Consider the following 12,572-nt stretch of genomic DNA (forward strand, 5'->3'; position numbering starts at 1 on the left):
CTCTCTCGTTGTGATGATACACTCTCCCATAGTGATGATACCCAGTCTAATTGTGATGATACACTCTCCCATGACAATGAGACCCCACATAGCGATGATAGACTCGCCCATAGTAATGATACCCTCTCTAATTGTGATGATACCCTCTCCCTTAACGATGATACGCTCTTCCATGGTGATGGTACCCTCTATAATTGTGATGGTACGCTCTCCCATAATGATGATTAAACTCTCTCATTGTGATGATTAAACTCTCCCATTGTGATGGTACACTCTCCCATAGTGATGGTACACTTTCCCATAGTGATGATTAAACTCTCCCATAGTAATGGTACACTCTCCCATAGTGATGGTACACTCTCCCATAGTGATGATTAAACTCTCCCATAGTGATGGTACCTCTCCCATAGTGATGGTACACTCTCCCATAGTGATGATTAAACTCTCCCATAGTGATGATTAAACTCTCCCATAGTGATGGTACCTCTCCCATAGTGATGGTACACTCTCCCATAGTGATGATCAAACTCTCCCATAGTGATGATTAACTCTCCCATAGTGATGGTACACTCTTCCATCTCCCATAGTGATGGTACCTCTCCCATAGTGATGGTACACTCTCCCATAGTGATGGTACACTCTCCCATAGTGATTATTAAACTCTCCCATAGTGATGGTACACTCTCCCATAGTGAGGGTACACTCTCCCATAGTGATGATTAAACTCTCCCATAGTGAGGATACACTCTCCCATAGTGATGGTACCCCTCCCATGGTGATGGTACACTCTCCCATAGTGATGGTACACTCTCCCATAGTGATGGTACACTCTCCCATAGTGATGATTAAACTCTCCCATTGTAATGGTACCTCTCCCATAGTGATGGTACACTCTCCCATAGTGATGATTAAACTCTCCCATAGTGATGATTAAACTCTCCCATAGTGATGGTACACTCCATAGTGATGATACACTCTTCTATAGTCAGGTTGCCAGATTACCGGCTAAAGCCGCAAATCCAGCTTTTTAAAATCTTGCGGCTTTTCAGGCGCAGATCGGTCGAGCCGAGAAAATATTTCCTTCCTAGTCGACAAATTGTAATCCGACACTGGCTGGGCCTGAAGGAAGATCACAACGGGCCGTTGAACTCCTGTGTTGGGGCTAGCAGACCTGCCACTCATCCCGATTTAATCGGGATATCCCGATTTTTTCCCCCAAATCTCAAATCCCGATTTTCCCGATTTTGATCGCCAGTATCCTGATTTTTTGTCGTTGTTTCTGTTGCGTCCGATTCTTAGAAAAAAATATAAAAAGTTCTGCAATCTCTTTTGCTTGGAAGCACCGATTGGATATTTTATCGGCAGGAACTTGGAACGCTACTTTCTAAAGCATCTATGCCGAATCTAGTAGATGACTCACGCACGTTATTTCAACTAAAACCGACGTAGTATCGATTTTGAATTCCGACATGGATACACTCAAGATCTACCTTCCCTTTTATAACCCAGAATTCTCCGATGGTGTCCTGATTACTGTAACAATTATGACATGGGCCTAAGAAAAATCTATTCGTTGTTCTGCCGTTGCTTTAAAAGCAAGCTTCGTCTGAGTTCTGCTTAGTCGGGCCCGTCATCAAGACCTGTCAATGGAACGTTCAAACGCTCATTCTCATCACGTGACATGACCTCGTATGTGTGAGTAGCGCTGGAGACATCTCCGGTAGCGCATGTGTCGGGGACTAGGCCTTCTGAGAAAGCCTAGGTCGGGGACCGTCGGCTGTCGGGGTCAGCAAAGTTCATTCACAGTGATCGAGGTGTTTTTCGGGACTTATCGAGTGTGGACGACCGGGGGGCGGCGGGGGTATTGTTTTGACACTTGGGCTTAAAGTGCGTGCCGTGATACTTGTATTGTTTGAGGACAAAGTAAAGGAATAAGAAAGAAAGAAATGAACAACCTTGACGCGATCTTTTTTCCGGGGGGTGCCTTGAGTGTATATGCGATGGAAGTCAAACGTTGTTACTGTATGAAAAGGCGGGCTTTTTGTACGGATGATTCGAGTTATGTGTCAGCTATTTTCAAGACTACGAGAGTTTCAGCTTTACTGCAACCTGCGCTCCCCCAGTCTATCCAACTCCCGACTTGAATAATGCTGTCTTTCAGTTTTCCCTCTATTTAGAGGCCCAAACGTGAACTTATTCCTGCAAAAGTTTTCTTTTGCATACTTGCCTCATAAAAGGGTACCAGGACACCCCCACCCCACCCCCCCAATCCCCAGTACCCCTTATGACTGATTTGCTGTTGATCCCGATTTTTCACCTGATCCTGATTTTTTTCCTCTAAAATCCTGATTTTTAGATTTGATAGAGTGGCAGGTCTGGGCTAGGCATTATTTATTTATTTTTTAAAACTGAATAAATAGGTACATAGTATAAAAAATCTGAATAAAATAACAGAACGAGTCCAAGACCTTCCCCCAATCATTACAAACATCAATATTTAGGTTTTTCTAATTGGCCTAGGCCTATGTATCAAATATTTTGACTCATTGTAATATCTTATCTGTTTTAATGAAATGCTGCGCGCCGTGCATAGAATTTTATACTGAAAATTTTTCAGGCTTTTTTTGGTAGAGCCTGCTGGCAACTCTGTATAGTGATGATACCCTCTCATTGTGATGATAAAAAACTCTTCCATTGTGATGATACACTCTCCCATGACAGTGAGACACACTCATTTATTGTGATGATGCTTTCTCCCATGACAATGAGACACTCCCATAGCAATGATACGCTTTCCCATAGTGATGATAAAATTGGTGATAAAACAATCTTCCTAAACAATGATAAACTCTCCCTTAGCAATGATACACACTCGTAAAGCAATTTTACAGTCTCCCAAAACGATGAAACTCTCTCCCATTGGGATGATACAATTGGTGATAAAACCTTAGGGATGATGCACACTCCCATGTCAATTTCACCCATATAGCTATAACAATGATACACTCTCCCATAGCAATGATACACTCTCCTATAGCAATTATACATTCTTTCATAGCCATGATAAACTTTCTCTTATGATGTGATTGATGCATGTTTTAATGAATGAAATACTTTATATGCAAACCAGGTTCAAATTGACTCCGTGACTGAATTTAAGTGGAAAGTGCCCCCAATCTTGCTATTTCAGGTTGATATTAATACCTTTATCCTCGATGAATGTACAAACATAATTGAGGTTGGTCAATTTACAATAAAGTTAGATTTTTTTGCTCACTAAGTTCTTGAAGTTGACAGCAGTGTTTGTGTGCTCAAGCAGACCAGCATCACTGGGTTGTTTTATTTCTATTTTTGATAAAGCATGATTTTGTGACATACTAGATTTTTAAGTTTTAAAGTCAAACGGGGGTGATTGTGTGCACATGCAGATCAATGTTGCCAGTTGTATTATGTGGAAAGTCAGAGCGAACTGACTGTTTTTGTTTCTGCTGCGTTGTTCTTAATTTTGAAATGAGCTCAAGGAACTGACATGTTTTTTTGTTTTTTTCAATCTGCCACAGTGAGCCACTACACAAATGTGTCCATGTACATTCTTATGTGCGGAATATTTGCCTCCCCGTTTGCTGGATTTGTCTACGATTTCCACAACAGGTTCTTCAAGAGTAAGTACTGAAAATTACTGAAAAAATGTTTTGGTAATGTGCGCCTCTTATTTCCATAACTTTCTCTTAGTGTGAGAGGATGTCTGTTTGCCAGTGTGATGTGCTCATAATGCAACTTTGACTTGCATGCTGTGGGTCGACTTTCGATTTGAAAAACTCAAATGTCTTCAGTGTTGCATGATGTTGTTGTCCAACAATCAATTTTGTTACAGCTTGTCATGTTTGTAGTCTGTACTGCTTTTGCAAAATTGCATATCTATATCTATGTATGTCAGTGTGTTATAGCTTAAACATTCAACTGTAAACTTTCATTAAATTTCTTTGACATTTTTATTATTGAACAGTCTTTTTGTTGACAAAAAATGGTTTGAGAGAACTATAAGACTTTGACACAGGTTATGTCAGTGTTCATGTTAGAAAAAGTCCAGATTCAATACATAGCACTGTGAGAATGTGATAGCCTAGCTAACACACTTATTAGGACACATCCAGGATAGCAGTCAGTATCAAAAGGTCACTTTGGGGTTTGGTTCTTGCTTTGTGTTTTATATTGATTATCGTGATGATTAAACAGATCCACATAATATTTCTAGCAAGGACAGTGAATGATAAAAACAGCCGTTTGTTTTTTTGTGCCAATGTTCATCTCATCAAGTACAGTCGAACCTGCCCTGACGGCCACCTCTATAAGACGGCCACCTGTACAAACGGTCACTTTCCATCCCCCCTTGCGTTTTTTCTATATAATTTAACTGTGTAAAACGGGCACCTGTCCAACGCGGCCGCGGTCGCGGTCACCATAATTTAACACACAACCCCTATCATACTAAGCAATAATACCTGTCTAAGACGGTCCCCTTAGTGACTCCATTACGTTTTGTCATAAATTGTGCATTGGCCCCTGGCATTGTGGGCGAGCCGTCATAATTCAATCACCTGTCGTTGTTGTTAGGTAGTCCCTCCAACCGATCATGTTGCGTAGGCCCCTCCCACTGTTGACAATAGCTACCAATTTTCAGCTGCTGGTGAAGAAAGTGTGTAATCCCTCATAACCCATAAGCTCCGCCCAGAACTCATACACATGAATCGTAAGTGAGATGAGTGGTCACTGTTTACCCAGTCAGTAACGAAGTAACAAAGGACGTCAACATGAACTTGTTGCAGAAGTGTCGCTCGTTCTCTGAGTGGTGGCGACCCATGTGTTTGTTTTAACATGGCATTCGGTCTTCCTTGTCTGATACAATTCGTTTTATTGTCATCCTTGTGCAAAATCAGCGACAAAATAAAAATTACAAACGAAATACAAACCAACAACAACCACACCAACAAAGACATCATAGTGGGGCTACTTTCGATTGGGGCCTCAAATGGGAATGATTTGTTTTCTTTATCTTGATCAGTCCTGCATAAGACGGCCACCTGTCTTATACGGCCACTTTTGTCCTTGACAATGGGTGGCTGTCTTAAAAAGGTTTGACTGTATTTAAAAAGTTTTGGTAACTAAGTTTTAGATGAGTACTATCTTTCATGGCAATACAGTCAAAGTGCCAGGCCGGGGTTATTTTAGCATTCTATACTTGGCGTTTAAAAAAAACCAGACACCCTTTTTTAGTGTTTTTTGTATTGAAAGACTGATTTTAACAAGAAACAATCTCTCTATAAGGAAAGTTTGAACATTTTACAAATCAATTACCCATAAAACAATTTTAAAAAATGAACTTTGTTTCCTGAAATTTGATCTTTTATTTGTATGCCCTAAAATGAAAAGTCACAGTTAATACCGCGTATAGCCGCCGTGGGCATTGGCGACTTCTGTGCACCTGTGCCGCATGCTTCGCAAAAGTCTTTGTATGGGATGCTGTGGAATGTTGTTCCATAATATGTTTGTAAGTGCTGTACATAGCTGTCCAAGGTGACCGGCTGAGGTCTTAGGCGTCGGCACACTTATGGTTCTCCGTCCCTTTCACTCCCTGGCTGTCTTGGTAGCAAGCCGGAAGCGATCTCGTAGGTGCAAGACCCGAATGTACCGGTCATGGGCTGGTGTTGTAGCTCTAGGACGACCCGTCCGGGGACCATCCTGCACGGATCCAGACGTCTGCAAACGATTCATTAGTCGATATATCGTGTCTCTTGTCACATTGAAGGTGCTTGCAATATTCGCTACCGGCGTATTGGCCCTCAGTATACCAACTGCCTGATTGCGCTCTTAGAGTTCGTTAAACGCAACATACTGTATATTTAGATTAGATGTTTTGAAATGAAACTTTTAACGTTTTATTCTTGGCTACAGATAAAAGATGTGTTAAATCCATAAAATAAACTAAAAAACCCAAAAACGTTCGAGAAAAATGACAAAACACGGTTTATAACAAAACAAGACTTGAGCTTTATTTACTGGGCACCTGATCATAAATGCAGGCTGATCAGGAGCGTCAAGTGTTCACAATCACATGTTGAAAATTTCAGCTAAATGGGTTTTCAACTTTTCATGAAACACGCAATTAAAATGTGTCTGGTTTTTATTGACGCTAAGTATATTATAGCAGAGAGTATTGTTGGATCTTACTCAAATTTAAAAAAGCATATTTTTACATCATGTCAGATTGTTAGCACAAAATATTGTTGCATGTTGTGTCAGATTAATTGTAAAGTAGATTTCTATACATTTTCAGATTAATACGTAAGTATTTTTGTGCAATTTAAGAGTCATAATGAAGTATAGTTTATAATATTATAAATAATCAGATTTTTAAAGAAATTACCTTTTTTTGGTATACAGTCAAAACTGTGTAAAACGGCCACCCATTGTCTTGAAGAAAAGTGGCCATATCATTGTTTCTGAGGTCCAAACTGGGGCTGATCTCAGGATAAGGACTGCCGTAAGGCTAGTTCTAAAGTGTTTTTGTTTTCTTTTGAAAAAGGGGGGAGGGTGATGTAAGAAGGGTTTTTTGTTTTGTTGGTTTGTTTGTGGTTAGCTTTCTTTTTGTTACTAATTTTTTGCAAGGGTAAAATAAACAAAATATTATGCAAGTGAGATGATGAAGAGCAAGTGCCATGGTAAAACAAACACATGGGCCGCCACCTCTCGGAGAATGAGCAACTTGCTATTGCAAGTTCTTGTCAACGTCCATTGTTACTTTGTTGCAGATTAGGTAAGCAAAACAGTGATCAGTCACCTCACACATGATTTGTGCATGAGTTGTGGGCGGGGTTTATAGGTAATGACGGATCACGTTTCCCTCACCAGCAGTTGAAAACTTATTGTTAAGCCTACCCTTTGGTCAACTTGGGTAGACATTCATTGGAGAGACTAACAGTAACGAGAGGTGAATGAATTATAAAGGCCCGTCCAAAGCATGAAGGGTCGATTCAAAATTTATAACAAAGCATCGGGCAATGAATGACCACGCCTGGCCTCCTGAGGCTGGTAAATTTGACCATGGGTTGATAAAATAAGTGGCTGTGGCTGCGTTGGACAGATGGCCGTTTTACACAGTTAAATTGTATCGAAAAAATGCAAGGGGGGGAGGGGGGGGGATGGAAAGTGGCAGTTTGTACAGGTGGCCATATTATACAGGTGACCGTCATGGCAGGTTCGACTGTATTTGTATTTAGACAGTGAATCCGTGATGCGTCGGACTCTGATGCCTGCAGTGATCCCATTGGCCATCACAACAACGCTGTGTTTGATCATGTCTGGTCTGGTCCTGGTGGAACACCCGCATGCCTGGTATGCTGTCTTCGTTGCGCTGGTGCTGTTCCGCTCCTTCCTCTACACCATGGGTGCTGGTTTTATCAATGCTATGTGAGTATTGGCCCTTTTCTTGTACATTAGGAAATGCAGGAACAGGCACATCAAGAAATTTACATTTTGTTTTGTTGACTGATTTTGCTATAAGCTGGTATGGATATTTGGTGTGCTGAAGACGGATCTTTCCTGAAGTCTTCCTTTTTGGTTTCTTATAAATATGGAAGTGCAGCCATCTAAAAAAAAAAAGCATTCTGTATAGCTGCCTGAAAGGTGAAGGGCAGCAGTGCTTCCTTGGAGGACAATGGGCCTGGTAAGTTAGACAATAATTAGCAGCTATGGGAGTTAAAAACTGTACTGTCAGCAACTGCTGAGACATATCTGTGAAACACTAAATAGGAAGAAAAGGAGGAAGAAATAGACATCAAATGAGTCTAAGACTTCAATTTATTTTTCTGGGAGAGTCTAAAGCCCTGGTTACACGCAATGATAAATTGTTAAAAATCTGGTTGATCTATCAATTATGAGACAAATCGTCAGGTGCAACCGCAAAATTGTACAAAGTTTGGAGGATGGCTTGCAATCACGGTGAGATTTGATGGCGTAGAATCACTTTAAGCCGCCGCGCAGGATTAACTCACTGGAGACGGTTCACGCAGCATTTGCGAGCACCAGTGTTTCCCCGAGAGGCGGTTCACGCACCCCCTGGGAGCACAAGTTTCGCGTTTTGTCCTCGCCAAAGTATGCGTGCAAACGCTGCATGAACCATCTCTTATCGTGCAGCCAACCTTTGTTTCGTTTCGTGTGAAGTTTCACCAGAATTGGCAGGAGACTTTTTGAGTTATCGACCCAGAAGGAAAGTTAGTCACACTGAGGCCCTACTTTCGTATTTCTGACATGTCTGTTCTCGCAACACTTTGTCAGTACAATGGCAGCACGTTTAGGTTTAGTAAGAGTTTTACGGCACTTGCAACACAATAAGATCATATAAGTGCTGAATATTAGGTGTTACAAGAGAGTAACGAACACAAAAAAAGGAGAGATCAGGACGAAAGTTGGTTTATAGGAAAGAAGGAGCAAACCACACCAGAGCACCTGCCAACCACCCATTTGGCAGCACGAAAAAAGCAAACATTTTTCAAGTGTTTGATGACTTTGACAGTTCAGAAAATTCTGATCATGATATTTTAGACCCTGGGGATCCCGATTTCAATGTAAATGAGCATCAAAGCACTGATTCTGATAGAAAGTGTTCTAGATCTAGACTAGGCTTTCAAATGCAAAATTCCACTTTGTCTGGAGCCCTGTTTTTTTCACACTGAAGTGGATTGGACAGCTAAATACATATGGATTACCATATTGATTACCTGCCTATTCATTAGTATAGACTTTTTTTTCATTTTGAAACACAAAACACAATAAAAGGCACACACAAGGTTAATTTTTGGGTGGGTTTTTTTGCGGGTTTTTTGTTATACAAGACATAACGTTAAAAATTTTTGGCGAGCAACAAATTATAGCACATTTTCAAAAAATCATTTTTTTTAAACTGTAAAAGATATTGCCTTTCTGGTTTTTTGTGTCATTTTAGGCATGTTTAGATCTGATATGTGTGTAGAAATGGTGGTTGTGTGTCTTTGGGAAGGGTGTTGTTTGAAATGTTGAAATACCCCGACAAATGCAAGTCTTCAGCGCATGTAGACCCGAAAAAGGCCCAGTCTCCAGTGAGTTAAACTTAGGGCTCAGAATATTTTAAATAATTATCGCAGGTAAATACTGATTTCATATTCGGTATCAGCGTCTCAAAATAGTCTAAGTTGCTTGGGGAACCTTATTTGATGTGTTATTATGTAAATTTTAGCAATTTTATTATTTAGTTGATCATCAATGGTGAAGTTGCATATCAAGGTCACCCAATGTGTTGCACATCTGCAGTCAAGTCAATGACTAGGAATCTCCCTTATCGAAAGAAAACTATGCAATAGATTGGAACATATGAACAGACTACACAGCTCAATAAAACGGACTGTTCTCGCATACGACGAATCTGACACAATTTATCATTGCGTGTAACTGCGGCTTTAGACATCAGCTTGTTGTTCTGGGTGAGTCTAAGACTTCAATTTTTTGTACTGGGAGTGAGATTATAAGATGGCCGATGAATGCAGGAATGAATAACTCTTGTCACATGTTGTTAAGTATTACTTTTTACCGTGATACGTTTTTTTTTTAAATTTCAGATTTCCCAGTGAGTACTTTGGTATTCTGTACGGCGTCCTCATCTTGACCGGTGGCATCATCAGCATGTTCCAGTACGCTCTTTTCCAGTGGTCAGAAGCTGCTGGCTCCAACCAGGTTAGATATTTTGAAGACTTCTCTCTTTGTTATGAACAGAAGAAAAAAAAGTATATTTATTTATTTTAGCTGAAATAAGTTTTCATTGCATGTAAACATTTACAATTCATAGTTTGACACTGTGCAAGCCAATTGTACAAATGCTCTAGTTGATCTTCTCTGCTGTTCCCTGATTTGAGCTAGGTTTTAATGACTCATCTAAGGACACTACTCTTAATAAAGCTATCTCATACTGACTTAGGATTATGTCATAATTGAGTTATTGTTCAATATCCACCTGAGCTCTGTTGCTCCTTGTTTTGATTTTTTAATGGTCATCTGCTGCTTTTGAAGACATCAGTCACTGTTTTTGATCAGTCGTCATCTTTGTTCTCTTGACATATTTTGTACCCCTTTAGTAATGACCTTATAATGTAGCCTCTTCATTACTAAGCTTTTGAGACTGCTGTATGTTTGGGGGATAATTTCTCCCTTTCTTTATTTATCGTCTTTGTTTTGGAAGAAAAGGAAATCGAAAGAAGTAATATTTGAAGAAGCCCACCTTGGCCGCTCACTGATGAAAACAGGAAGAGACAAATGCTGTTTCTGGGAAACCTGAATAGACATAATAGCCTTGAACATTGAGGGGAGCAGTGAAGGGAGGGGGGGGGGGATTTGCCCCCACCACAATTGTAATCAAGGCCAGACGGGCTTTATGTCATGCTAGACGTGTAATATCGCAATAGACCGTGGTCGATTGGGTGGGACTTACGGTAGATCACCATAGAATGATAAACCTTCAATAAACCAGCATTGTGCCAAACTCGGATCGTCTATTGCACTCGCTTGTTTGCATTTTTGAGAATGATGGTAAAGAGCTATCTATGTGTATGTTCCTCAGGTTAATCTTTTCCTTCTGGTGCTTGTGCTGGTCACCTATGGTCACCCGTTGTTCCAGTGGTGGACAGCACGCAGGGCTGAGCGATCTGGCTCACTGGACAAAGACAAAGACGATCGTCTGATGTCACAGTAGACGCAAATGCACACTCGAGGGCCAGTTGGTCTGTTGTTGCTGTTGTTCCTGGTTTACAGTTACATACTTACTGCACCTCGCAGTATTATAATGAAATCTACAGTTGTTATAGTTTAGAGGGATTATTTTCTATATAATTAGATCTACATCCCTTCGGTGCCATCAATATTTAGATACTAATTCTTGTCAGTGAAAGTCACAGCTTTAGAATAATAAAGAATACTCATACTTTATTTGTCACTCACGATGATGATATCTTCGGGACTGAAAGTGGCATATATGATAAGTCAGAGGATTTCTCACCCTCACTGTTTTGTAAGTTGATTGATGTTGATTTAAACCTAACTGTTTATTAACAGCCTCAACAATGTTATTTTATTTGTACAATGAATTTCTTCTTCAGCATATATTGTAGTTGTAGAACATAAGCCCACAAAACAACTTTTTTTTCCCTCTCATGTGAAAATTTATATCAGCCATGTAATCTGCTTTAGATCCTCTTCGACAATAGGCTATTATTATTTGAAAAAAATAGCAAGAAGTTTTGAAAGATGCAGAAGAGATCAGGAGTTTACTTTTTAATTCTTTTAGGACCTATGATAAGACAAGATTCTTTACCAGTGAACGAAAAGAAGGAACAAGTGAAGGAAAAGGAAAAACAAGAAAGAATTACTGTTGGATAAAGTGGTTTAATGGATGGAAGTGCAAAAAATGTGATTCTAGAGTTCTGAACTGATGGTGGAGAGAACTTGATAGCAATAGATTGTGTTAACTCATTCTCTGCCCATTACCGATATATTGGCAGCGTGACCGCACCATTTTCACCCTTTACCGATACATCGGCACAGGCTATACTCAAACAGTGTTTGGTTTGTAAATGCTTGATCCATAATTTTTTGTTTTGATATAAAAACAAATCTCAAAAGTAGAAACTTCCTGCAACGAAATATTGTGTCTATAACTACGTAAGTGGGTTGAAAGTTGATATTATTGGAGTATTTGGTGTGTCTGTGAAACCAAAACATGAAGGATGACCACACCCATTTCTAGTTCCAGCTATGTTTCTGGGCCTGGTTGCTCATAACCCCATAGGCATATAGTATGTGCAACAGACCAGGGTCTTTTTCTTTAGTAAACGTAAGGGACAGAGATGATAATGACCTAGAATTCTTAGCTTTAGATTCTGATTCGAGTGATGATTGAATCGAGAGTTAGAGGTGTGAAAAAAAGACAATTTGTAGATCTGAACCTTCAGTGACACCATGGAGGATAGTTGAAGACAAGGGAGTGAGTGAATATGCTGGAAAATGAAAGGGAAAGAAAGCTAAGAGAAGTGAAAATCAAGAGGATAATGACCTAGATCTAGGTCTAAATCTAAATCTAGACTTGGACATGCAAGTGCAACTCCGGCAAATTCTGATTCATTACAACTTTTGGTATTGTCACAGTGATGTAACTAAATTGATAATGAAATCTGCTAGAATTGCACAATTTCATACCTTTTTACAGGAACATGTTGGGAATTGAACGTAACATTCATTTTATTAATGTTTTTAAAAATATAAATTTAATGATTTATTTTCTAAGTAGGCAATTTAGTCTGTCTTTTTATTAGCTCCCCTGTGATGGACGTATTCTCTGACAAATATCAATTACGTCCTTTGCCTAATCAAATATTTTTTTACCACTGTCAATAATCACCTTTCAAAATAGGGAGTGCTTATTTAGGCCACATATGGCCTAAATAAGGTAAGGGAGGGGGGTTTAGCTTATTTAGGCCACAGTGGACTGTGGC

At 39.8% G+C, this 12,572-nt stretch overlaps 1 protein-coding gene across 1 annotated transcript in view; it reads left to right on the top strand.

Annotated features, from left to right (window-relative positions):
- LOC101860751 (solute carrier family 43 member 3) overlaps positions 1–12,085 on the top strand; it is a 28,570-nt gene extending 16,485 nt beyond the window's left edge. Inside the window, exons 7-10 of the mRNA XM_005102546.3 lie at positions 3,561–3,662; positions 7,278–7,467; positions 9,651–9,765; positions 10,646–12,085. Of these exons, the coding sequence (XP_005102603.1) occupies positions 3,561–3,662; positions 7,278–7,467; positions 9,651–9,765; positions 10,646–10,777 (539 nt within the window). The 3' untranslated portion in view covers positions 10,778–12,085. The remainder of the gene's footprint in view (positions 1–3,560; positions 3,663–7,277; positions 7,468–9,650; positions 9,766–10,645) is intronic.
- Positions 12,086–12,572: the final 487 nt, after the last annotated feature.

The sequence above is a fragment of the Aplysia californica genome, unplaced genomic scaffold (genome assembly GCF_000002075.1).
Source record: "Aplysia californica isolate F4 #8 unplaced genomic scaffold, AplCal3.0 scaffold00330, whole genome shotgun sequence".
NCBI lineage: Eukaryota > Metazoa > Mollusca > Gastropoda > Aplysiida > Aplysiidae > Aplysia > Aplysia californica.